Source organism: Myotis nattereri (genome assembly GCF_964212035.1).
Source record: "Myotis nattereri genome assembly, chromosome: 1".
Taxonomy (NCBI): Eukaryota; Metazoa; Chordata; class Mammalia; order Chiroptera; family Vespertilionidae; genus Myotis; species Myotis nattereri.
This window is the reverse complement of record NC_138075.1, coordinates 47,690,358-47,718,303: the sequence shown is the minus strand read 5'-3', so window position 1 is coordinate 47,718,303 and position 27,946 is coordinate 47,690,358. Positions and strand designations below refer to the sequence as shown.

The 27,946-nt window shown below is 43.3% G+C and overlaps 1 protein-coding gene and 1 pseudogene across 6 annotated transcripts; both read right to left on the bottom strand.

The window, feature by feature from the left end:
- Positions 1-10: 10 nt before the first annotated feature.
- On the bottom strand, positions 11-26,845 carry CIAO2A (cytosolic iron-sulfur assembly component 2A). 5 transcript variants are annotated; one of them, XR_013996170.1, is made up of 6 exons: positions 26,495-26,732; positions 18,152-18,316; positions 16,723-16,772; positions 14,601-15,469; positions 8,985-9,030; positions 1,029-1,495 (listed from the first exon to the last, which is right to left on the bottom strand). XR_013996170.1 is itself a non-coding variant. In XM_081094395.1 (5 exons), exons 1-5 carry the CDS (start codon positions 26,619-26,621, stop codon positions 1,398-1,400), a joined length of 486 nt encoding a protein of 161 aa, XP_080950521.1. In that variant the 5' UTR covers positions 26,622-26,845; the 3' UTR covers positions 11-1,397. The 5 variants fall into 5 exon arrangements, 1 of the variants encoding a protein (XP_080950521.1); XR_013996171.1 differs by having other exon boundaries at positions 14,601-15,415; XM_081094395.1 differs by lacking the exon at positions 14,601-15,469 and having other exon boundaries at positions 11-1,495; positions 26,495-26,845.
- On the bottom strand, positions 11,268-12,108 carry LOC308527326 (SWI/SNF-related matrix-associated actin-dependent regulator of chromatin subfamily D member 2-like; annotated as a pseudogene). Its single transcript has one exon. The product of its transcript is annotated as an SWI/SNF-related matrix-associated actin-dependent regulator of chromatin subfamily D member 2-like (transcript).
- Positions 26,846-27,946: the final 1,101 nt, after the last annotated feature.

Here is a 27,946-nt window from a genome sequence, read left to right as displayed (position 1 = left end):
TAGTGGTGTAAACAATAAATATTTATTATGTTCACAGCTTCTCTGGACCAGGAATTCAGGCATTAGGTGGTTCTGGCTCAGGGTCTTGTGAGGTTCCAGTCATGGTATCAGCCTGACGAGGGCTGGAGGGTCACTTCCAGTGTGGTTCACTCACCTGGTTTCCAAGTCGGTGCTGGCTGTGAGTGGAGGCCTCAATTCCTCTCTCCTGGAATTCTCCACAGGCTGCTCCCGTGTTCTCAGGGCATAGCGGCTGGATTCCCACAGAACAAGCAACAAGGCGAAAGCAGCACCTTTTATGATCTAACCTCAGAAGTCACATACTGTCACCTCTGATTGTTCAGTCATGTCAGCCAGCTCTGATTCACCATGGAAAGAAACTTCACAAAGGCATGGATACCAGGAATCTAAGATCACTGGGGACCAACTTGGAGACTGCTTGCCAAACCCTGTTACACTTAAAATGCCCATTGTACCCTAAAACAAACTGAACAAAGTAAACGAGAGGCCATAAATTTAGATTGTTTTAATCAAAACTGCTTTGGAGCCCTGGCTGGGTGGCTCAGTTGGTTGGAGTGTCCATGCGTGCACCCAAAAGATCTCAGGTTTGATTACTAATCAGGACACACACCAAGGTTTCAGGTTCGATCCCCAGTATGGGAGGCAACCAATCAATGTTTCTCTCTCATTGATGTTTCTCTATCTCTCTCTCCCTTACTCTCTCTCTATAATAAACATATCCTCAGGCGAGGATAAAACACACACACACACACACACACACAAACACCTGCTTTGGGGAATTCTTGATCTTCAAAATTTTATCTGCCACCTGGCGCTCCACATTTGTTCCTCATCTAAATGGGTCCAGGACTCTCCTTGAAGAAAAGCAGGACCACAGCCTGATCTTAAGGGTTCATTTTGGCTTTCAGATCTCTGACTCTACATCATAATCAGAAAAATAAACCTTTGTAAATATCTTACAGTCAACATTTACACTGAATTTAAAATTTAATAAAAACATTCTAAGGTGTGTCATTGAAAGAATCACCTCTGCTTTATTTATTTTACAGAGTAATGATTTAAATTGAATTGAATACATTTGGACACAGCAAATATTTGACATGAAAAGCAGTTGTATCAGAATAGGCATCAGAAAAATAGCAACTTATCTTACACATAATAACTAGAAAATATTTTTCTGTCTGATCATTTAAGTGTTACAAATCCTGAGAATGTTATACAATGAACAAACTAGGTACTACCTTATCTTGCTTGGAAATCATCTTTTAAAAAAATGCTTTGAGGTATAAATCACCTATGTATTAAACATGAGTCTTTTACATTTTACAAGGAGTTTAAACAGACATATCAAACAAGTTCAGTGGCTCTTAAAACAGCTATCAGTCAGGTTCAAGGACACACTGTTCCACGATTTCCCGTAAGTTGGGGTTCTCCATTGCAGCTGCCACTCGCTCTTTGTCATTTATCTGCTTGTTGACTGCAAAACACACAGACAAAAGTTAGCAGAACTGTGTCAATATGTGGCAACAGACAGTATTTTTCTTAGGCTGTTAAAAGAGAATTTAACTCCCTGAGAACTTAAAACTGATTTTAGCTAATTATTCAGAAGTTCTGGAAGGGAGAGTTAAAGAGAAAAATATCCCCTATAAGCCTACTATTCTACCACAACTATTTTCATTTCTTTCTTTCCAATCTTTGTCCATATTCATACTGCCAGATGTTACACTCAGGGAAAATACAATTTTTTTTCTTAAAATATGGAACGCTTCACGAATTTGCATGTCATCCTTGCGCAGGGGCCATGCTAATCTTCTCTGTATGGTTCCAATTTTAGTACATGTGCTGCCAAAGCGAGCACAGGGTAAATACAATTTTGAAAGTTGCTCTTTTCCCCCCTTAGGTCTATTTTTTTTTTAAGCTACAGGGTTATTTAATACAGCAAAAATTGTTAAGTGTTCTAAATTAATTATGAAGAAAAAATGAATCTATACTAATAAAAGGGTAATATGCTAATTAGACAGGAAGACCTTCTGGGAGACCTTCCGGACAAAGCCATGGTGGCAGGGCCAAGGCAGAGGCAGGTTAGGGGCGATCAGGCTGGGGTGGGGAGAGGGGGAGGCAGCTGGGGCCAAGCAGGATGACAGTTGGGGGGCAAGCAGGCTGGTGGAGGAGGGCAGTTGGGGGCGAGCAAGCCAGCACGGCGGGCAGTTGGGGGCGATCAGGCCGGCAGGGGGAGCAGGTGGGGGCAAGCAGGCTGGCGGGGTGGGGGGGGCATTGGGGGCAATCAGGCCGGCAGGAGGTGGCAGTTGGGGGCGAGCAGGCCGGTAGTGGGTGGTAGTTGCAAGCAAACAGGCTGGCAAGGGGGACAGTTGGGGGAGATCAGGCTGGCAGGGGGGTGCAGTTGGGGGCCACAGGGATCCGGCAATCGGACATCCCCCAAGGGGTCCCAGATTGGAGAGGGTGCAGGCTGGGCTGAGGGACATCCGCGCCCCCCCCCCCCCCGCATGAATTTTGTGCACCGGGCCACTAGTCTTAAAAAATAAATAAATTATAAACACTATGCTACAACAAGCAACTCTAAACATATAGCCTCCTTTTTGGAAAGATTCTTCAAAGTGGGATTATCAGAACCAAAAACATAAGCATTTTTATGGTTTGAATGATATAACTGAATTACTTCCCAGTATTTTTTTTTACCAATTTGTATTCTCAACAGCAATACATGAGCTATCAGTGTGCCAGAAATACCCAGTATATTAAAAAACAAACAAAAACCAGCCCTGGCCAGGTGGCTCAGTTGGTTGGAGTATTGTCCTATACACCAAAAGGTTGTGGATTTGATTCCCATTCAAGGCACATAAGTAGGTTGTGGGTTTGATTCCTGGTTGGGGCACATACAAGAGGCAACCGATCCATGTTTTTCTCTTACATCAATGTTTCTCTCTCTCCATTCCTCTCTCTCTAAAATCTATAAAAACAAATCCTCAAGTGAGAAAAAAATCATATATATATATATATATATATATATATATATATATATATATATATATATATAAAACAGATGAAGATCAACGATGAGGAGAACCAAGATGGCGGCATAGGTTAACGCCGGAGATTGCTGCCTAGAACAACCAAATCAAAACACACCTAAAAGACGGAACAGACATCATCCAGAACCACAGGAAGGCTGGCTGAGTGGAAATTCTACAACTAGGAGGAAAGAGAATATCATACCCAGACTCAGAGGAGGCGCAGTGCTAAAGTGAAATACTCAGGTACGGAGTGCACGCGGAGCGGGCTGGCAGCGGAGGCCGCGGTTGGTGCTTTCAATCGGGAGGGAGTCTCAGATTCTGAGCTCCAGATCCGGGCGAGTCTCTAGGGACCCAGACTCAAACGGGAGAAGCAGGACTATCTGGCTTCAGTAGGAACTCGAAGGCAGCTTTCTCTCCGAGGATTGCAGCGGTTGCTGGGACTCTGTGAGGCAGAGCCCCTAGGGACGGAACTGAGTGCCGCCATAACTGCTCTCTCCGGCCCACCCTGTTGATCCCGAGCCCGAGCGACCCACCCGCCCCGCCCAAGCCCTGCGCAGAGCCATTTGCCAGATAGCCTCAGGCAAAGGCTAGATTAGCACCTCCCTAGAGGACAGAAGTTTTCCCACTGCAGACACAGGTGATTCTCACAGCCAGCTGGCCTGGAGGTCAAATCCCCCTAGTATTAACTACAACAGTCAAGGCTTAACTACAGGAGGACTGCACACAAAGACCACTAGGGGGTGCACCAAGAAAGCATAAAAAATACGGAGACAAAGAAACAGGACAAAACTGTCAATGGAGGATATTGAGTTCAGAACCACACTTTTAAGGTCTCTCAAGAACTGTCTAGAACAGCCGTGGGCAAACTACGGCCCGCGGGCCGGATCCGGCCCATTTGAAATGAATAAAACTATTGAAAAAAAAGACCGTACCCTTTTATGTAATGATGTTTACTTTGAATTTATATTAGTTCACACAAACACTCCATCCATGCTTTTATTCCGGCCCTCCGGTCCAGTTTAAGAACCCATTGTGGCCCTTGAGTCAAAAAGTTTGCCCGCCCCTGGTCTAGAAGCTGCTGATAAACTTAATGAGATCCTCAACAAATCTAATGAGACCCTCGATGTTATGATAAAGAACCAACTAGAAATTAAACATACACGGACTGAAATAACGAATATTATACAGACTCCCAACAGCAGACCAGAGGACCACAAGAATCAAGGCAAAGATTTGAAATGCGAAGAAGCTAAAAACACCCAACCGGAAAAGCAAAATGAAAACAGAATCCAAAAATACGAAGATAGTGTAAGGAGCCTCTGGGACAACTTCAAGCGTACCAACATCAGAATTATAGGGGTGCCAGAAGATGAGAGAGAGCAAGATATTGAAAACCTATTTGAAGAAATAATGACAGAAAACTTCCCCTACCTGGTGAAAGAAATAGACTTACAAGTCCAGGAAGCACGGAGAACCCCAAACAAAAGGAATCCAAAGAGGACCACACCAAGACACATCATAATTAAAATGCCAAGAGCAAAAGACAAAGAGAAAATCCTAAAAGCAGCAAGAGAAAGAAACTCAGTTACCTACAAGGGAGTACCCATATGACTGTCCGCTGATTTCTCAACAGAAACTTTGCAGGCCAGAAGGGAATGGCAAGAAATATTCAAAGTGATGAATACCAAGAACCTACAACCAAGATTACTTTATCCAGCAAAGCTATCATTCAGAACTGAAGGTCAGATAAAGAGCTTCACAGATAAGGAAAAGCTAAAGGAGTTCATACCACCAAACCAGTATTATATGAAATGCTGAAAGGTATCCTTTAAGAAGAGGAAGAAGAAGAAAAAGGTAAAGATACAAATTATGAACAGCAAACATGCATCTATCAACAAGTGAATCTAAGAATCAAGTGAATACATAATCTGGTGATCATAATAGAATCAGGGACATAGAAAGGGAATGGACTGACTATTCTTGGGGGGGAAAGGGGAGTCGGAGATGTGGGAAGAGACTGGACAAAAATCGTGCACCTATGGATGAGGACAGTGGGTGGGGAGTGAGGGCGGATGGTGTGGCGGGAACTGGGAGGAGGGGAGTTATGGGGAAAAAAAGAGGAACAAATGTAATAATCTGAACAATAAAGATTTAATTAAGAAAAAAAAACAGGTGAAAATTATATATGTAATAAAAAATTATATGTATATATCCTATCTAATAGTAGACAAACATGGTAATTAACTATACTTTCACTACGCCTCCCATTGGCTAATCAGCGTGATATGCAAATTAACCGCCAACAAAGATGGCAGCTAATTTGCATAATGCAGGCAGGGCGGGCCAGCACGAGCCACCATCCGGGCCCCCATATGCTGCCTAAGCCCTGCCCCCAGCCGGGACCCTCGTCTGTGGCCCTGGGCAGCCGGGCTTGGCGGTGCGATTGGCTCGAGGAAGCCCTATTCTTGCAGGAATCCTCCTGCAACGAGCTTCTAGTATATATATAAAACAGGTGAAAAATAGTTCCAATGACTGTAATTTGTAATTTCTTGATTAATAGTGGGATAACATTCTCCCATGTGTATTTATTAGCTCTTCTTATGTGAATGTTCTATTTATGTCTCTTTCTATTAATCTACTGGATCTTTTATATATTTTTATTGATTTCAGAGAGGAAGGGAGAGAGCTAGAGAGATAGAAACATCAATATGAGAGAGAATCATTGATTGGCTGCCTCCTGCACACGCCACACTGGGGATCAAGCTCACAACCTGGGCATGTGCCCTGACCGGGAATCAAACTGTGACCTCCTGGTTCATAGGTGGATGCTCAACCACTGAGCCATGCCAGCTGAGCTGGATCTTTCCTTTTTTAAACTAGTTTGCATGGATCTTCATATCATAAAGGTTATTGGTCCACATTGGTTGCCTATAATTTGCTAAAAATAATCCTGATGAAATAGTCCAAGAGAGATTTCCATATTCTTTATTTTTTTTTTCATCTTCACCCGAGTATGTTTATTGATTTTTTTATATATATATATTTTATTGATTTTTTACAGAGAGGAAGGGAGAGAGTTAGAAACATCGATGAGAGAGAAACATCGATCAGCCGCCTCCTGCACATCTCCCACTGGGGATGTGCCCGCAACCAAGGCACATGCCCTTGACTGGAATCGAACCCGGGACCTTTCAGTCCGCAGGCCGACGCTCTATCCACCGGCCACGGCTGTTTATTGATGAGAGAGAGAGAGAGAGAGAGAGAGAGAAACATCAATATGAGAAACATGGATTGGTTGCCTTCCATCAGCGCCCCAACCTGGGATTAAACCACAACATTGGTAAGTGACCTGGTTAGAAATCAAACCCGCAACCTATTTGGTGCAAGGAACAACACTCCAACCAACTGAACTGGGGGTAGGGCTATCCACATTCTTCGTAAAGATTTTTATGTATGTATGTATGTATGAATGTATTTATTTATTTTTAGAGAGAGGAAAGGAGAGGGAAAGAGAGAAACATCAGTGTGAGAGGGAACACTGATGGGGTGCCTACTCCACACCCTCTACCAAGGATCACGCCTGCAACCTGGGCATGTGCCTTAAACAGAAATCAAACTAGAAACCTTTCAGTGCATGGGATGATGCCCACCAACTGCACCACACACCAGGGTGAGATGTCCATATTCTTAATGTGAGCTAACTTTTCTGGGATCCTGCTAAAATGTCACATGTAGAAAACTTATATATTCCCATATAAACTATTGCAATTCTGTTTCTTCCTACAATGTAGACTCCACAAGAGCAAGGATGTATCTCAAAGGTCAAACTGTGCCTACATAAAGAAAGCACTCAATAAATACTTCTAAAAAAGCTTAATACTATCCTATTAAAAAATCTCATAATGAAGAGGAATTTCAAAGACATAACAAGAGTGGATTTAGGGAATCTAAGCTCTTTTATATTTTAAATTAAGAGGTAGAGGCCATCAGCTTATGGGATTTGAATAAATTTAATACATGAGTAAAATAATCTACAGGTCTGGAACTGTGAAAGTAGGACATGGTTTTAGCAGTTTTCATGACAGTACCTAAAAAGTTTCCTGAATGGGCTGGTTCTCTGAAAGCAGTGGGCTTCCTTCCCTCTCTGCACCTCTCTTCTGTGTTCGTTTTTTGTGTGCATCTTCCTGTGTGTTTTTTAAGTCACTGTCTTCTGATGTGAGTCTGTCTTAGTGTTGCTCTTACTCTATTATTGTCCCTTTCTTCCCCTCCTCTGCTGTTTTCCAACTTCTCAATTTACTTAGTGATAAAAGCTAAGCACAACATGTATTTTACTTTTTTAAAATATATTTTTATTGATTTTTTACAGAAAGGAAGGGAAAGGGATAGAGTTAGAAACACCAATGAGAAACATCAGCCAGCTGCCCCTGGCACGCCCCCTACTGGGGATCAAGCCTGCAACCAAGGTATATGCCCTTGACCAGAATCAAATCCGGGACCCTTCAGTCCACAGGCCAACACTCTTATCCACTGAGCCAAACTGGTTAGGGCAGTGGTCTGCAAACTGCGGCTCGCGAGCCACATGCGGCTCTTTGGCCCCTTGAGTGTGGCTCTTCCACAAAATACCACGTGCGGGCGCGCACGTACAGTGCAATTGAAACTTCGTGGCCCATGCGCAGAAGTCGGTATTTTGTAGGAGAGCCACACTCAAGGGGCCAAAGAGCCGCATGTGCTGGCGAGCCGCAGTTTGCCAAGCCGCAGTTTGCTGACCACTGGGTTAGGGCAACATGCATTTTAAATGTATTTTTTATTATTTGCACTCTATTGGTTATAGATAAAATTCTGTTCTCTGGAGAATTTTTTTTAATGTTTTTTGTTTTGTTTTTGTTTTTTTAGACAGAGTAGAAAGGAGAGAGGGAGTGGCAAGGGGTGGGGGAGAGGGAGAGAGAGAGAAACAGAAACATGGATTTGAGAGAGACTCATGGATTGGTTGCCACCCACATGCGCCACTACTTGGGACCTGCAACCCAGGTATGTGCCCTTGACCAAGAATCGAACCCATAATCCCTGTGCATGTGGGCTGATGCTGCAACCTCTGAGCCACACCAGCCAGGGCTGTTCTCTGTTTTTAATGTAATACATAGGTTATACAGAACTTTTTGTCTTTTCCTTTTCCCAAACCCCAACTCTGGTATTTTTAAGTAGTTACTGATAGACTTCTCTCTGTAGGCCAAAGGTCCTCTATAGAAAAAAGGTTCCCTACTCCCATTTCATTTTATTATTATTATTCTAATCCTCACCTGAGGATGTTTTTATTGAGTTTTTGAGAGAGAGAGGAGGGGCAAGAAAGAGAGAGAGAAATATTGATGTGAGAGAGAAACAATGATTGGTTGGTTGCCTCCTGTATGCACTCCGACCGCAGATTGAACCTGCAACTTAGGTATGTGCCCTGACCAGGAATCAAGCCAGCAACATTTTGGTGCATGCTCCTACCAACTAAGCCAGCTGGCCAGGGCCCCACTCCCATTTTAATACATTAACCCAGAAAGATAGCACCTACTCCAAGATTCTCTAAAGCTTTACTCGCTAGACCTTCAATTTCAAGTACACAGCTCTCAATCCTGCCACCAAAGAAAAGAATCAGTACTCTTTAGAGCTTGTAAGTCAAGTTTCCTAGAGCTGGATGTTCTTTACAGATGTGTAACCACTGGCCTAAACAAGTCAATATCCACAGGGCCTAACTCTAATTCACCCAGAGTCCTACTGAAAAAAATTACGTTCATAAAAATGTCTGTTTCCACACCTCAAGAAAGCTACTAACTGATTTTTCACTTTTTTGCAAAAGACCCAATAGATACTTGGCTGGCGGAATAACCTGGTATTCCAGATAAAGTACTTTTTGAAGTTGTTTTTAATAATGATTCAAGATTCACTTACTGTCTTCCTCTGTTGAGTGGGTTCCTTCAGAAATGTAGATTTCCAACTAGGAAGAAAAAAATATTAAAAGCAAAACATTTAGGGCATTCTAAGATGATGAATGAAGTGGAATGTACAATGGACTCAACAGTCTAGGGAAGAAAGCCCAAATCCTGTTTCCACCATCAAAGACTTGGGAACAAATCCCTCAGATTCTTCCCTAAAACAAGGCCTTAAATGAGTAGGATTTTTAATTTTGGTGACCTGGGAAATGTCTGCAGGGGGCATTCCATTTTTTAAAATACAACTAATGTAATTTTATACAAATAAGATCTCATATGTTTCACTCATGGAAATCCCTCTCCTGCACTCTAATGCTTACTCCAAAATCATTATCTAAACTTGCTCCCTACCCCTCTCAAGAAAGCTACATTAATAATCTAGTGTAGTTTCTTCCATATTTTTCCTCTATACCACCCATAATCTAACACATATCTCACACACACGTACACCCTAAGGTTGGACATTCCTTTTTATTTCTTATTTTACAAAAATGGAATCACAGTATAGTTCTCAGTATCCTCCTTTTCTCATCCATTTTTATCTTGACAAACTTATTCTCGAGTACAATATAGGTTAAGCTAACCCTCCTGGTTCTGCTGTACTCACTCCTTCATAAGCTATCCTCCAAGAACCAGAGCTTTTGAGTCAAACCCACAAAATTATTGCAAATCCTATGGGAAATAAATCATGTTATATGATAAAGACATGTTTAGTTTCCAGAGAAAAATGGAGCATATGAACTAATTCTTTGTTGTTTGTTTATTAATCCTAACCCGAGGATATTTTTTCCATGGATTTTTTAGAGAGAGTGGAAGGGAGGGGGAGAGATAGAGAAACATCAATGTGAGAGAGACACATCTATTGGTTGCCTCCCACATATGCCTTGACCAGGGACGGGGAGGGAAATTGCAACCCAGGTAATGCCCTTGACCAGAATCAAACCCACGACCCTTCAGTCCGTGAGCCGTGCTCTAACCAATGAGCCAAAACGGCTAGGGCTGAACTAATTCTTATATACTTATTTACTACTGAGATGTTTTTTATGAGTGAAAAAATTATAGCATATCATGGTTAAAGAAGACCTTAGAGATCATCTAGTCCAGTCTTTTTTTGGGGGGGGGGACCCCAATAAACAAGGATTTATTTGGAAATTTCTAAACCTGCCTAAAGTGGCACTTTCCAAACCCTAGGCCTACCTTCCTTAACAAGTTCTCCCCACTTCCCCCTGCCTTCCATCAAGCAAGCACACCCACACCTCAGGCCATGCCAGAGAACTTGAGTACCCCTTCCACTAGAAGGCTTTATAGCCCTGGACCCAAGAGCTAGGGTGGCAGCCCTCTGGCAACCCAGATGATGGCGGCCAGAGCCGCTGGCATAGATTGAAGAAAATAAAGGAGGAGGCACCAAATAGGACTCCCTAAAAAAACCCCTTATCCCCTGTACAAAAAAGTGGGTCCCGCATAGGAGAACCTGCTCCCCATATAATGTAAATACCCAAAGGAAAAGAACAAACCAGTAACAAGGCTGGGCTAGTAGGAATGGCAAAGAACTTCAGTTTAGAAAGGCTAGGAAGACTGTACGTTGTGTCCCTCTTCCTTGTCCAGCTCCCCAGAGCCAGCCAGGGCACTCGCCCCAGAGGGGAGTCTGTAAACAAGCAAAGCCAGGGGCCTTTGGTTTTGAAACCTATCAGTTATAATATCAAAGCAAGGCCTCCAGTAGTCCTACTTGGGCCTACCTGCAGGGGGCAGAGGCATCCGTTGTGAACCCAAGTAAGTAATAAGGCTTTGGGGGTCAAGCAACAAGGAATTCTACCACTACATTTATGTAACTAAAGCTGGGAAGTAGGTGATAGGAGATACCCCTCACTCCCTTCTTTATCCTGTGCCTGTCTCTGCAGCCTCAAATGATGGTCCCTTCCAGGCTGACAAGGAAGGGAGGGATCCCTGTTCAGTTAGGTCAGGCGAATTCCCAGCACCTGTTCCAGTTCCTGCCTTGGCCGCTGCATCTTGACAAAGATATGCCTTCCCACTGCTTCCTGGGTCCAGGGCTGGTGGTCGGAAGCATCTCATCTCTCAGGATTCCCAATCACATCAGAGATGATCTTGAGGTCTCAGTGCTGGGAACGAAGCCACTCCTGGATGGGGGGTCAGTGCTAAAGCTGAGCATGAAATCCCTCTGGGTCTTCAGCTGGTTGATGGACTCAGTGGTCTCATGGATCTTGATATCAAGGCAGGCAATCTCCTACTGATTGGTGATAGAGGCCAGAAAATTGCTCATCTGAGCCTTGAGTGGGTTGTCCACCTCCAATGGCATAACAAGCTGTCTTCTTCTGGTCATTAGGGTCCAATCTAAGGATATGGTGAGGCTGATGATCCACATGAGCAAGAGGGTACACTTGACATTGAGATCTCCAGGCCATTTCACCTGGAAGCCATCTGCCTGCTGGGTAGTGGGCATCTGATGCCTCTCCAATAGGTGGTCGTCAGGTCAGTACAGTTCCTTATCTAGCTCAATGACGAGACTCTTAAAGAATAAAGAGAACTTCCTCTTCTGTTTGCTAGGATCATCCAGGAGTTTTCCCTCCGCTCAGAGTTCCCACCTTGTCCCCTGCTGGGGTAACCTACGGTTCCTACACTGTCACCTTCTGCCTTGCTAGGACTGAACATATTGGAAATACAGATCCACAGCTTTCGTTTTCACGGCAAAGGCTTTTTGATGGCCTCCTGGATCTCCATCTGCTTGCAAGCAATGGTCTGGTCCAGCTTCAACTCAAAAGTCAAGAAATCCATGTATACCTGAGACTCTGGGACAAACTCCCAAATTCGCTGAGGTAGAACCTTATCTGCCATCTTCCTCCTCTTTAACCTGCAGTGCTAGCAGGCATTGGGGGCTGGGCCTGGGGCACAAGCAGGCATTTTCGGAATGGGTCCATCATGGTAGGTGGCATGCCAGATCAAAGTGGAGTAGCTATGCCAAATGGGGAACCCGCAAGGGGTTCCACCTACAAGCCAGCCATGGACATCCAGCTCCCTGGTGACATGCCAGGCCACCGGTCCTGCACTACAGGGCCTGCAGAGCCCATGGGGTGGAAGGCAGCAGCCCCAGGGGCCCCTCATACCTCCAGCTGGCCCTGGCCTCCTGAGCACTGGTCCTGGGTTGGCTTGCATAATACTAACTCTTATTCTAGACACAAAGTAACAGATATAAAACGACTCCATACTCATTACTTTGATTTAAAATTAAGCATGATTCATTATTCTGAAAAATGGTAAATAAAGGAGAGTCAGCATTTCCTTCCTTCCTTCCTTCCTTCCTTCCTTCTTTCTTCCTTTCTTTCAGAGAGGAAGGGAGAGAGAGATGGAAACATCAATGATAAGAAAGAATCATTGGTCGGCTGTCTCCTGCACGCCCCCTACTGGGGATCGAGCCAGCAACTCGGGCATGTGCCCTTAACCAGAATCAAATCTGGGACCCTTCAGTCTGCAGACTGATGCTACCCACTGAGCAACCGGTTAAGGCTACCCTGCTATTTCCATACGAACTATAACCCAGGGCAGCCAAATAGATGCAAGAATAAAAGATTCTAAACTTGAGAGGTTTCTTTTTTTTTTTTTCCAGCAAAACAAAATAACATATAAGTTTTTTTTCTTACAAATAAAATAACATGTTTTTCTTAAAACAAAAAACAAGAACACTACATTTTAACTAGGTAACACCTATTTTGTCAGAATGTAATTTGCTGCTAACCCACCTTACTTAAAAAAAAATTATTGTTGGAAGTATTACATATATTCCCCCTTTGCCCCCACTGACCCCTTCTAGCCCACCCCCACCACCTATTTTTTTTTATAAGAGGAATATTCATCAATAAGAATTAACTCAGCAAGTACGGAGACTTTAAGGAATGGCATCTCACCCGGCCAGCGTGGTTCAGGGGTTGAGCATCAACCTATGAACCAAGAGGTCATGATTCAATTCCCCAATCAGAGCACATGCCTGGTTGCAGGCTTGATCCTCAATGTGGGGCGTGCAGGAGGCAAACAAACAATGATTCTCTATCAACACTGATGCCTCTCTCCCTCTCTCTCTCTCTCCCCCCCTCCTCTCTGAAATCAATAAAAATATATTTAAAAAAAAGGAAAAAGAATGGCATCTCTTCCTAGTGAGTCAAATCTCAGAAGTGCAAAGGACTCTCTAAACAACCATGGTCTTAGGTATGGAAACACAGAGATTGATAGGCCTTCTTTCTCTTCATGTCATCAAGACTGACAAAGAAAAGACCTGGTCAACAGCATTAGGTAAAAATGATGACTTAATAAGGTAATGATTCATTCATGAATAAATATTAATAAACACATACTAATAAACTGGGCTAATTGTTATTGAAATATTTTACATTCTTTTTCATTTGTGAGAAAAGCAATTTTGTAAATGTTTTCAAGTCCTCCATATACTACATTTGGCTAAAAAAATTCTCAATACTATATTTTCTAACTTACAAATATTCTAAAACCAGATAGAAAATTTGGGGGAGCCAATATACCTAAACCAAAGATAAATGCAAATATTGCCTCAACTTTTTGACCTCAAATTACTGAATAAGATGGACTCCTCTGAACTGTATGTTCAACTTGGCAAATGGAGTCACTGCAGTTAGCTACAAAGCAAAACCAGCAGAGTGGGTGTACAGGCAGCTATTAATGGGCCACCAGTGGTTTGTCCCACAGTCTCCAAGAAACTGAGAGCCCAGTAGTGGACTAGAACCTGACAGTTATTAGGCCAGCAGAGTAGTGATTACAGAGGTTGACAGATAAAAAATTCCAACAAGTTTTATCTATGATAACTATACGGGCAACTTACTGACTATATATATACTTTTTAATTTAAATGTTTGATTATAGGAAAGTTAAAATATATATAAAAATAGAACACTATAATGAACCCCATGTACCATCACTGAGTTTCAATAATTAGCCAATCATGTTTCACTTATACCTTCTACCCACTTACTGGTGCCCATATTACTCTGAAACAAGTTCTAGATCATATCATTTCACCTATAAATATCTCAATACTAGTGGCCTGGTGCACAGATTCATGCACGTTGAAAGGAAATTAATTAGAAGAAATATTTTAATATCACTATTCATCCTTTCTCTATAATAGAAGTGTCAGAGATGAAAGAAAATTAGTAAAATGTACATGAAAATAATATATAAATTCATTAACAAATAAACAATAACATGATATAACAAAGACATGAAAACAACAAAAAGATAAAAAACAAAACATGATATAAAAAAATCAATAAAAACAGTGACTGATAAATTGATTAAACTTATTCTAATATCTCCCTGTATACCACATTAAAAGTAAAAACACTTTCAGAGTGCTTGACTAATTTCCCTTGCAATGAATTATTTACAACTTTAACGTCACATGCTCTTCGAACTTGAGAGAAAGCAACATATAACTCCATTTCGTCGGAGAAATTTAGGGATAGGGAAAATTGACATGTAACACCACGTGTTACATTCCACCACAACTGTGTTCGCTAACTGCATCCTCATTTACCTCATTTTCGCTATGAAGGCAGTTCCTATCAGTACTGGTAGTACTTGTCGATGACTGTTCTTCATACATTTTCTGTCGACGACGCCGGCTTCTTTCAGCTTCAGAGGTACGTTGTGCCAATCGTTCTTCTTCAGACATATTCTGTAGACGTCGTCGCTTTCTTTCAGCTGCAGAGTTACGTTGTGCCAACCGTTGTTCTTCAGACATCATCTGTCGACGACGCCGGCTTCTTTCGGCTTCGGAGGTACGTTGTGCCAATCGTTGTTCTTCAGACATATTCTGTAGACGTCGTCGCTTTCTTTCGGCTGCAGAGGTACGTTGTGCCAATCGTTGTTCTTCAGACATATTCTGTCGACGACGCCGGCTTCTTTCGGCTTCAGAGGTACGTTGTGCCAATCGTTCTTCTTCAGACATATTCTGTAGACGACGTCGCCTTCTTTCCGATGGAGAAACATATGGTGGCAATTCTTGGTCGTCAGGCATATTATATCGACGACGACGCTTTATTTGGGGATTGTCCTCGACAATTAGTCTGACAAGAGTCCTCTTTGCACCGTCTTTGTTCTGTGCCCCACTGTGCTTAACAACAGAAGCATAGAGAGCGATGGGCACTGGAGCTGAGACTGGCTCCTGGCTCACAGAAACTGTAGTCGTTTTATCCACTGAATTATCATCTTCAACTTCAGAATCCTCAATGACATCACTGATTTTCTGCCATGGCTCCAGCTCCTCCTCCTCACATTCCATAAACAGGTCCGCGTCCGCCATGCTCTCGGTGTCCGCCATGCTCTCGTGGTCGCTGCTGGTAGTCTGACCTGGAGAAGGCACCAGAGAAGGCGCCAGAGAAGGCGCTGTCGCCTTAAAGGGACCTGTACTCGGAGAAGGGGGTGGGAGCAGGGGAGGGGACAGGGGAAGAGGGAACTGTTGAAAGCTCATCTCCCTGAGGGTGCGAGGAAACCTCCCTCGGGCCCTGAGGGTGTGAGGAAACCTCCCCCGGGTTCCAGTGATTTGGGATGGATTTCCCCCCCACCCAGGGGGGCAAGAGGCCCTGAGGGAGGGGGTGGGAGGACCAAGGAATGTGGCTCCGTGTATAGGAGCTCTTGAGAGGTTTCTTGTGGCCCTTTTTATGTGACTTTTACTTGGTTTAAAATTTTTGGCACATGAAAAAATATTCAACATTATTAGCTACCAGGGAAATGCATATCAAAACCTCAATGAGCTATCACTTCAACCCAGTAAGATAGTTATAATGAAAAAGACAAGTATTGGTGAGGATGTGGAAAAATCAGAACTCTCATACACTGCTTTTGGAAATGTGAAATGGTAGAACAGCTGTGGAAAACAGTCTGGCAGTTCCTCAAAGGTTAACTATAGAGTTACCATATGATCCACTAATTTTACTCCTTAGGTGGAAAACAAATGGGAACATATGACCACACATAAACTTGTACACAAATGTTCATAGCAGCATTATTCATAATAGATGAAAAGTGGAAACTGCCCAAATGTCTACCAACTGATAAACAAATAAATAGCATGTGGTATACCCACATAATGGAATAGTATAAGGCTATAAAAAGAAATGAAATACTGATACATATTACGACATAGATAAATTCTGAAAATATTTGTTTCCATTTTCTTTATTGATTTTGGAAAGAGAAAAACATTGATTTGTTGTTCCACTTATTTATGCATTCATTGGATAATTCTTGTATGTGCCCTGACTGAGATTGAACTCACAAATTTGGTGTATCGGGATGATGTTCTACCCAAACTGAGCTACCTGGCGAGGGCCTTGAAAATATTATTTCATGAGAAAGAAGCCAGTCTTTAAAGGCCACAGATTATATAATTCCATTTAAATGAAGCATCCAGAATAGGCAAATCTAGAGATAAAAAGTAGATCAGTGGTTGCTTAGGGATGGGGGAGAGTTTGGGAGAAATGGAGAATGACTGCTATCAGTACAGGGTTTCTCACTGGGATGATGATAATGTTCCAAAAGCACAATTCAGTGAATATACTAAAAACTATTAAACTGTACACTTTACACAAGTGAATTATATAATTTGAATTAAATCTCAATAAAACTTATAAAACAACAACAAAAATCTTCCTTACCTTATGTTTAAATGGTAAACACCGCTGAAGTTTTACTCTTAAGCACAGTCCTGTGGAAGGAAAAAAAAAGCCCCAATTATCCCTTCTTACTAGTTCTTGAAAAAGCATACACCTGTGCTTAGGCATCTCCATATAATACAGTAGCTGAAAACAGCTTTGGCTCAATCCATTGTAGGTCTCCACTGAACCTCACACCATGCTAGCAACTTTAATATAGATATAGTCTTACATATTCCTTATGATAATCCAGTAAGCTAAATATTATCAATTCCACTCTACAAATTATGAAACCAAGGTCACAATGTAACTTGCCCAAGGTCAATGAACTAATCAAGTGGCAGAGTTGGGATTGGAACCCAAGACCACTGCAAAGCCCAGGACCTTTCTATTATCAATTTGCCTTCAAACAAAAGTGAATTCACTCCTTAAACTCTACTGAATGCCCACAACAGGCCAAATTTAAAAACAAGAGGCACTTAAAAAGGAGCACAAGAAACCTCTCAAAGTTGGAATCCTAGTCTATGCCTACAAGGTACAAAGTTGTTTCCCTATAACAAGTTCCTCTGAAGTTCAGTTTATCACCCCAATGCCAAGACACAGTTCTATAATTTTTTCAGTAAATTAAAAATTTTAATTTGTAAATTAAAACTGGGCTTGGAACAGACTCTCAGTGCCAATGTTCCACTTCTCCCCCACCTCAAAATAAGGAATGAAGCCCTGGCCAAGTGGCTCAGTTGGTTGGATCAACAACCTATACACCAAAAAGGTTGTGGTTTCGACTCCCAGTCAGGGCACATAGCTAGGTTGCAGGTTCGATACTCTGTATACCATAAAGTTACTACACATCATACTAATTGCTACTTTGGGTCAATATCAGCTAGAATAATTCAGAATTTAAAACTCCTATAAAATGAAAGGGTAATATGCAAATTGACCCTAACCATGGAACAACCAGGAACAACTGGTCGCTATGACACGCACTGACCACCAGGGGGCAAACGCTCAACGCAGGAGCTGGCCCCTGATGGTCAGTGCGCTTCTACAGGGGGAGCACCGCTCAGCCAGAAGCCAGCTCATGGATGGCCAGCGCAATGGCGGTGGCAGGAGCCTCTTCTGACTCTGCAACAACGCTAAGGATGTCTGACTAACAGCTTAGGCCCGCTCCCTCCGGGAGGAGGGAGCCTAAGCCGTTAGTCAGACATCCCCCAAGGGCTCCCGGGCTGCCAGAGGATGTCTGAAGGCCAGCTTAGGCCCAATCCCCCGGGGAGCAGGCCTAAACCTTCAGTTGGACATCCCCCCAGGGTCCCGGACTGTGAGAGGGCACAGGCTGGGCTGAGGGACCCCCCCTCCCCCAAGTGCACGAATTTTCGTGCACCGGGCCTCTAGTATATATGTATATAGATATATATGTATATATATAAAAGCTTACCAATAAGAGTTGCCAAAGAGCAATGAGGTACTGTTGGCGTGAACCTGATAATAACCAAATAGTCCTCTTCATTTATCTCCTGAACCTCCACACAACTTTCCGTTACCACTTCCAGTTCTTCCAAAGTATTGGGCTTCTCTGGGTCCCGAATAGTTCGAATCAAATCTAAAGAATCATCACAGATAAGGTATTATGTAAAAACATGAATATTCTAAATATGGATGATTTTGCCAGTCGTAATCAAAAAGCACACTCTTCTTTATATTTAAGGCAAGCAAATACTAGAGCAAGTCCCCATATTTCTGACAGAAATTTCTACTACCACTTTCCTTTTGAGAAAACTGTTTTCCTGGTTATTAGATCATTTCAGTGTCTTGGATTCAACATTGAAGTGAGAATATAAGAATGGGGAAAGCATTATAGAAACTCAAGAGGAAGAAATAACTTTAGCTTAGGAGAATGTAACATCAGGACTTATGGAAGTGGAATCTGAATTAGGCCTTTAAAACGGGTAATATTTCAGCGGCTCTCTCTATGGAGCACGTCAAGCCTTTTCCTAGCCCCTTCCTTCCCCCAGGCACATTTTCCTTACCCCTTCCTCCTAAGCTCTAAGGGCCCTTCTTTTGCCTCTGTAACTTGTTCCTTGAGCCCACACAGCTCAGCTGACACACTTCTTCCACAGCTCACTTCTTCTACCTCTGTGACTTTCTAAATAAACTTTTGCTTGTATCTGACAAAAAATAATTTTAAAATAAAAATAAAAATAGGTGACGTTTCAATATTCAATATTTAAAGTGAAAGAAAGTAAAGAACCAGAAATTTAGTTTGCCTGGAACCCAGCATACCAGTAAATGAAGAGATATGAGAGTTTGAGGCAAACCATGAAGGATCTTTTGGGGTCACTATAGACAATAGGATGACTTCAGGAGGTTTTGAACGAGGGAGTGACATGGACAGCATTACACTGTCAATTGGTAACTCATCCACTAGCTGATAGGCACAGAACTAAAGAGCAGAGTCAGGGATACCAGCTGAAAAAGTTGGGCCTATAACAGTCATATAACAATGGTGACAGACAGAGGAAGAATTTCTGTGGCAGAATCAACAGAATTTGACAACTGGTTAAATGCAGAAGGGAAGGGAGAAAAGGAACATGACTCCAATTTTTCTTTTAAATCCTCACCCAAGGATATGTTTATTAATGAGAGAGAGAAAGAAAGAGAGAAAGAGAGAGAGAGAGAGAGATCAATTGGTTGCCTCTCTTATGTGGATTGAACTCGAAACCTATGTATGTGCCCTGATGGGGAATCAAACCTGCAACCTTTTTGATACACGGGAGGATGCCCCAATCAACTGAGTGATGACTCTTATTTTAAGTCTAAGTGTCTGGGAGAACACTGATAGAATAAAACTACAGCGAACACAGAAATAAATTTGGGGGCTGGGGCGAATAGTTTTAATTTTATATATGCTTTTGCTTCAGAAGCAAACCAGTGGTACATTCCAGTAAACACGTGCTTGACGTAAGGTTTAAGAGAGAGCATCAGGCTAGAGTGGTTGTTGAGCCTATGAAATTCACAAGAAAGAATGAGTAGAACAGTAGTTTTCAACCTTAGCTGAACAATGGTACCACCAGGAATCCTTTAAAAAAAATAAAAACTGATGGAAGAACAAGAGGAGAACCAAGATGGTAGCATAGGTAACTGTGGTACTTACCGCCTCCCACACCACATAAAAATTACAACTAAAATACAGGAACAACCATCATTCAGAACCGCCTGAAAGCTGGCTGAATGGAAGTCCTACAACTAGAGAAGTAAAGAAGAAAGCACATAAAGACTGGTAGGAGAGGTAGAAGCAGCGAACGGGCTGGTCTGACACCTACATGTGGCTTTTTTTTAATGGGGAGAAATATCTCCGCTGCCTCACGTGAGAAGCAAGGGGTCCCAGCCCCACACCAGACCTCCTGCCCAGGGTTCCAGAGCTGGAAAGAGAAGTCCCCGTAACTTCGGGCTGTAAAAACCAGCAAGGATTGTGGCTGAGTGACAACCCACAGGCTGCTGGAGTCCCACACAGTTCCTCTTAAAGGTCTAGCACACAAACTTATATGGTCCTGCTTCCTCTGAGCTCCAGGAACTGGATTGTCTGGCATCAGGGCAGGAACTCAGGAGCAGCTTTCTTCCAAACAGGGGTGCTCACAGGGGTCATTGTACTGGGACCTTCCCCATAGTAGAGCTGAGTGGCAGCCCTATCTGAGTTTCCATCAGCCTGGCTCACACTGTTTACTTCACCTTGTTGATTCCCTGAGACTCCACCCCATTCAATTTGCAGCCCCACCCAAGCTGCTTGTAGTAAATTTTCCATATGAATGGCCTATCCTGGCTTAGTCTTCAGACTTTGCTAAATCTCTCAAACAAGCAGCAGCTGACATCAGTGTGCTCCATATCTATCAATAAGAGGCCCAAGACAGTTTGGCCTCAGCTTGGGCATTTCTGGGCCTTAAACATGTGGCAGCCATATGCTGGTCACTCTGTGGCTCCTGCCAGGTGGCATGTAACTTTGCACCTCCCGGGAGACCCCAGAGCCAGTGCAACCCGGTGGACAACTTCAGACCATAACAGATTACAATTCTACACAATCACAAGCGACACAATCGAGGGGCAGACTCAGTAAGCACCAAAGCCCCACTGAAGCAAGTCCTGCTCCATAGGGGTGTCTCCCGCACAGCAGCTCTTCTGCTGTAATCACAGCAGGTCCTCACAGCCAATTGGCCTGGAGGGCAATTCCTACCAGTGACGCCAACGGCAATCAAGGCTCAACTACAAGACTATGCACACAGCCCACACAGGGGTGCACCTAGAGTGTCCAGCTCAGGTGACTGGGGAGGCTGAGCCAATGATCCCTACAGGACACCTACTACACAAGGCCACCCTACCAATCACAGGAGACATAGCAGCTCTACCTAATACATAAAAACAAACACAGGAAAGCAGCCAAAATGTGGACACAAAGAAACATGTCACAAATGAAAGAAATGGAAGCAAGCAAACTACTGGATACAGAGTGCACACAATGGTTATAAGGTTACTCAAGAATCTTAATGAGAGCTTCAAGGGACTTAGTGAGACTTTCAAGGATCTTAGTGAGAATTTTAAAGACATGAAAAAAGACCAGTCAGAAATTAGGCATACACTAACTGAAATAAAGAATGATTTACAGGGATTCAATAGTAGAGGAGAGGATTCTGAGAATCAAATCAATGATTTGGAATATGAGGAAGCAAAAAACACCCAAATCAGCAGAGCACAAAGAAAAAAAATATGAAGATAGTGTAAGGAGCATAACTCAAGCATACCAACATTTGCATTACGGGGGTACCAGAAGGAGAAGAGAGAAAGAGCAAGATACTGAAAACCTATTTGAAGCCCAGCCAGCATGGCTCAGTGGTTGAGCATGGACCTCTGAACCAGGAGGTCACAGTTCGATTCTGCGTCAGGGCACAAGCCCAGGTTGGGGGCTCGATCCCCAGTATGGGGCGTGCAGGAGGCAGCCAATCAATGATTCTCTTCCACTATTGACTAGAGGCCTGGTGCATAAAATTGTGCATGGGTAGGGTCCCTAGGCCTGGTCGGCAATCAGGGCCTATCAGGCCTTCCTTCCCCCAGCTGCCGGCTGCTGACCGGGGCCTTCCTTCCCCCAGCTGTCAGCTGCCAGCTAGAGCCTTCCTTTGTTCTGTGCCACCTCCTAGTGGTCAGTGCATGTCATAGCGGGTGTTGAACTCCCAAGGGGACAATCTGCATATTAGCCATTTATTATATAGGATATTTCTATCCCTCTCTCCCTCTTCCTTCCTCCTTTCTGAAATAAAAATATTTTTTAAAAAGAAAATATATATTTGAAGAAATAATGACAGAAAACTTCCCTACCCGGTAAAATAGACTTACAAGTCCAGGAAGCACAGAGAGTCCCAAACAAGAGGAACCCAAAGAGGCCGACACCAAGACACATCATAATTAAAATGCCAAGGGTTAAAGACAAAGAGAGAATCATAAAAGCAGCAAGAAAAAAGCAGTTGCCTATCTACAAGAGAGCATCCATATGACTGTCAGCTGATTTCTCAACAGAAACTTTGCAGGCCAGAAGTAGCAAAAAATATTCAAAGCAAGGACCTGCAACTAAGATTACTCTACTCAGCAAAGCTATCATTTAGAATTGAAGGTCAAATAAAGAGCTTCACAGACAAGAAAAAGCTAAAGGACCTAATTGGTTTGGCTCAGTGGATAGAACGTCGGCCTGCGGGTTGAAGGGTCCCAGATTCGATTCCAGTCAAGAGCATGTACCTTGGTTGCGTGCACATCCCCAGTAGGGGGTGTGCAGGAGGCAGCTGATCGATGTTTCTCTCTCATCGATGTTTCTAACTCTCTATTCCTCTCCCTTCCTCTCTGTAAAAAAAATCAATAAAATATATATTAAAAAAAAAAGAAAGAAAAAGCTAAAGGAGTTCATCACCACCAAACCAGTATTACATGAAATGTTGACGGGTATTCTTTAATAGAAAGAAAAATAAAATATGAACAATAAAATGGCAATAAATACATATATCAACAATTGAATCTAAAAATCAAAATAAATAAACAAGAAATCTAATGAACAAATTACACTGATAACATAAAACCAGAGGCATGGAAACACGGAACAGACTGACAAATCTCAGAGGGAAGGGGGGTAGGGGTGGGAAGAGATTAACTAAAGATCCTATACGCATATATGTATTACCTATGGACACAGACAATAGGGTGGTGAAGGCCTGGGGTGGGGTGGGAACTGGGTGGAGGGGGGCTATGGAGGGGAGAAAGGGGAATATTTGTAATACTCTCAACAATAAAGATTAAAAACAAAAAATTAATATCTGAGCCCTACCACCAGATAGTCTGTGTAGTATGGCCTAGGCCAGTGATGGCAAACCTATGACATGCGTGTCAGAGGTGACACGCGAACTCATTTTTTTGGGTGATTTTTGTTAAATGGCATTTAAACATATAAAATAAATATCAAAAAATATAAGTCTTTGTTTTACTATGTTTGTAAATATCAAAAAATTTCTATATATGACACGACACCAGAGTTAAGTTAGGGTTTTTCAAAATGCTGACACGCCGAGCTCAAAAGGTTTGCCATCACTGGCCTAGGCATTGAGATTTTAAGAAATTCTTCAGGTTCTTATATGTAGCCCAGCTTGAAAATCACTAACGTAAGAGACCCAAGGAGAGATCTGTGAAAGCACCTAATTTAGCATCAGGAGGAAGAAAAACAAGAAGCAGAGAAGTGAAGACAGGGGTGGTTAACAACATCAAATGCTGCAGAAAAGTTGGCAAAGAGCTAAAACAGGTCTTTGTTTGTCACCTAGGAGATCAACCGTAAGAAAGCAGTTTCAGTAAAGATGAAGGCAGAAGCCAGCTTGCAAAAGGGGAAGTGGGTGGGAACTGAAAATGTAGTTCTACAACATTGGCAGGGAAAGGAAGGGCAGAAGAGGGACATTGGGTTTAGAAAAAACTAGAACAATGACAAGGATAAGGGAAACTTGAGTATGTTTTAGAGTCCAAAGAGAAGGATCAAAAAGAGGAAGAGAGCCCTAACCGGTTTGGCTCAGTGGATAGAGCGTCGGCCTGCGGACTCAAGGGTCCCAAGTTCCATTCCGGTCAAGGGCATGTACCTTGGTTGTGGGCTACATCCCCAGTGGGGAGTGTGCAGGAGGCAGCTGATGGATGTTTCTCTCTCATCTCTCATCAATGTTTCTAACTCTCTATCCCTCTCCCTTCCTCTCTGTGAAAAATTAATAAAATATATTTTTTTAAAAAAAAGAGGAAGAGAGACTGAAAATTTGAGGGGATGTGGAGAGACTGGTAAAATAAGCAGAAGGGAGTGAGACCAAGGATGTGGGAACCTGGGTTGGCCTTGGGAGAGGATAGATTTCCTTCTAACTCTAAGGCTGTACAGAAAGACACAGAAAAAAAAAAAAAAGAATTATAAAGAGAAATGGTGACGTAGAAAGGACAGAAGCAGAGAGTTCAGAGAATGGGCTTGATGTTCTCAAGACTGAGATTTTGTTCTATTATTTACTAGTATAGCACTCCTGCCATCAGAAATACAGCTGGGAAAAACACATCAATCATATTTACTTCCTCCATAGCAACTCCTGGGCTTATCACTTGATTAGAAACAGAATTTGAAAATAGAGGCAGGAAAAAAAGGACACAGCTTCTCCTTCACAAGGCTGTGTCATCACGGAGCTCAGGGAAACAAGGTTTTTTTAAAGGGATTTTGCTGCCCCTCATCCTAGGCCTTTTTCCTATAAGGCTCATTTATACAGGCTGCAGTAGAGTCTTTATATGCTACTTAGTCCTGAAATTAAACCTCCCCCTTTATTAAACATCTCCAGTTTTCTAGTAATTTGAGAGATTTGGACTTATTTCTTTTAGAAAGAAAGCAATGTTGCCCTAGCTGGTTTGGCTCAGTGGATAGAGCGTCGGCCTGCAGACTGAAGGGTCCCAGGTTCGATTCCGGTCAAGGGCATGTACCTGGGTTGCGGGCACATCCCCAGTAGGGGGCGTGCAAGAGGCGCTGAAATCGATGTTTCTAGCTCTCTATCCCTCTCCCTTCCTCTCTGTAAAAAATCAATAAAATATATTTAAAAAAAAAAAAAAACAATGTTGCTCTCCTCACATTACCCCCCTGAATAAAATTCTTCTATGGTTCTGGACTGATATAAAATCTTCATTTATGATATAGACTTTGTCATTAAAGAAATTGATATACCAAAAATAATCATTTATATGTAAACCTTCAGTATCCAATTCCAACCTGTTATCTAAAACAATTTTTGACCCTACCTACCACTTTTAACCACAAACTCTATCCTATCCACCTATCTGCCATTCCCCAAACATGCCATTTTCTCACCCCCATCCTTTTGCTCTAGTTTCTTGTTTAGTATGCTCTCTACCCTTTATATGTCCAGATCCTACTAATTCTTCAAGGCCCAACTCAAGTGATTCTTTCTCCTTAAAGTCTTTCCAGATCCCAAATCAGAAATGGTATCTCCCAATCAGAAATGGTATCTCTCTTTCCTTTGAATTTCTGTATCTCTCAGGTCTATGGCCTTCTACTGCATAATATATATATATATATATATATATATATATATATATATATATATATATATATAAATTTGTCCCCCTCAATGTAAGTTTGAAGACAAAAATCATCTCTCTCCCTTCCAAAGTTGTGTCCCCTGTGCCCTGCTGTCACTAGCAACTGTAGATAGAGACCTGACAGGACAAAAAAGCATCCATCAGTTTCCTGGAGGTCATTCCACTCCTGTCAATCATCTAGGAAGGTTGATTAGGTCCTGCCTCTGGCAAGACAATGGTAAACTAGACCAGCTCCATCACGAGCTTCCGTCTCCTAGCCTATAATCCTTACTATATTATATTTTTATTCTTATGGTTCTTTCTTTACCCTCAGTCAGCAGAAATCTCTCAACGTTAGTTAGATCCACTCTTTTTAGTTTTCAAAAAACAATACTAAAAGAATAGTCATAAGGCCCTTGTGAAGTGGTGGAAAGTGCACTAAATTTGGAATCAGAAGACATGAGCTCTACCCTTTTCCCTTACTAGCAGTGTGACCACCAGGTAGTTGTGTAGCCACTCTAAACTTTTGTTTCCTCACCTGTACAATGAAGATGGCCCCAGGGGTTAAAAAGAGAAGTGTGTGTGTGTGTGTGTGTGTGTGTGTGTGTGTGGTTTGTTGTTGTTGTTGTTGTTGTTTTTGCATTCCAGGTTTGGCTGTGTTAAGTTCGAAGACTGGCTACGAGGAACCTATCTCGTCTTCTCCTCTTGGGGACCTCTGCCTATTGCCTTTGCAGTACAGAGAAGTGGCTGTGACCTTGGGCCAGTCCCCAACTTGGCAGTCACACACCAGCGCCCTCCAGGGTAGCAGGAGCGCGTATCAGGGATAGGAAAGAGGCTCAAGGAGCGCGCCCAGGCCAGCTTGTTTCCTAAACAAGCACCGTCGGCGCCAGCTCTGCCACTAGGGCGTGGGGCAGACAAGGGAAATGAAGCGTTGAAGACTTCCAGACTTGGCTTGCCCAGGTCTAGGATGAGCCCAGGTCCTAGAAAGACCCATAATGCCGCGTGACTTAAAACCCCCAAGAAAACGCTTCCCACGCTCCCCAGCGGATCCGGCAAAAGCCCGAGTCGCCCCTCCCAGCCCTCAAGTGAGGCCCTCGTTTACCCACAGCCTCCACGTAGAACGCCGAATACTGCCCTAGATAAAATTAATTACCATAAACCTCTAGCGCTTTCTCTTCCATGATCCGGGGCTGCCGGTCAGCTCCCCGCTCAAAGAGGCCCGAGAGCCACAGGACCCTGCTCAGCGTCCAGGAGAGCAGCCCCGACACCCGCTTCATCATCACGCTCCGCCATCCCTGGCGACTGTCCCACCCGAGCCGCCGTCTTTCCGCGGCGGGCCTCGCGATTTATCAACTTCCTGGTTTCCAAATGGGCCGAGACCAACCTAAGTGTCCAGGGGAGCAGGGAATGGGCGGGTCCGGAGAGAGTAGCGCGGGGGACCAAGGGAAAAGGCGCAAACCCCAAGGACCACAAACCCCATCATGCTTTGCTCGGTTTCCGCGAGACTGGAGAGGAAAGAAAAAAATTCCTCGCCGCACGTGAGGCGCATTGCATGCTGGGACGTATGGGTCGTTTTCTTCGGAAGACAGCTGTGTTCTGGGACATGTAGTCTTCGCCGGGGAAGGGCGTCGGCATGTAACGGTCAATTATCCACTACTGATTTCCTCACTCAGCGCCCTCTATAGACTAAGGATGACTAAAGATGAATCCTGAAGAGGTAGGGGAAAGGAGATCTTTTTTTTTTTTTAAATATATTTTATTGATTTTTTTACAGAGAGGAAAGGAGAGTGATAGAGAGCCAGAAACATCGATGAGAGAGAAACATCGATCAGCTGCCTCCTGCACGCCCCCCACTGGGAATGTGCCCGCAACCAAGGTACATGCCCTTGACCAGAATCCAACCCGGGACCCTTGAGTCCGCAGGCCGACGCTCTGAGTCCGCAGGCCACCGCTCTATCCACTGAGCCAAACCGGTTCTGGCGGGGAAAGGAGATCTTGATATCTAGTCCTGGAGAAGCGTGTGCACGGAGACTCCTACTGTTATTTCTCCAAGGGAGATTTTACTTCCTTAGGCCGGAAGTGAGTTTCCCTGACTGCGAAACAGAATGGCCTGGGAGCCCAGTGAAGGATGGTTAGATGTGGCTAGTTTTCTCATCTTACAGGAATTTAGGCCAGCACAACTCCCCACTACAGACTGAATATTTTTGCCAGTTGCCTTCAAAGACAACTAAGGAGAGCTTTCCCAGTGTCTAGTGCATCCAATAGTGACCTTGGAGATCATCCTAGAAAGGATGTCCTAAGTCCTCTGGCGTTCGTGGCCTTGATGGTTGCGAGTAACAAGGTTAATGTTAGAGTTTTATCCATCCATCCCTTCAATCAAATCGCAAACATTTATTGGGTATTTAATTTGCCAGACTTGGTCTGTAGGCGTCAAGGCTTGGACAGGGCCCCGGCCTTCCAGCAGCTAACAGATCTATGAGGGAGCCAACCCCTGATGTTGAGGAATCTGCAGTTAGAAACAAACTAAACCTTTTGTCAAAGGCGATGCCAAGTTTTTTCTCATCTTTACTGAGAAGAAAGTCAGGATTATCTTGCAGAATTATCC

Excerpts from the sequence above, each read along its gene's own strand:
- CIAO2A (XM_081094395.1), bottom strand. The coding sequence starts at position 26,621 with ATGATGAAGCGGGTGTCGGGGCTGCTCTCCTGGACGCTGAGCAGGGTC. Across the intron at positions 16,773-18,151 it reads CTCTTTGGCAACTCTTATTG|GACTGTGCTTAAGAGTAAAA; the intron begins GTAAGCTTTTAT and ends TTCCTTCCACAG. Across the intron at positions 1,496-8,984 it reads CCACTCAACAGAGGAAGACA|TCAACAAGCAGATAAATGAC; the intron begins GTAAGTGAATCT and ends TGTGTTTTGCAG.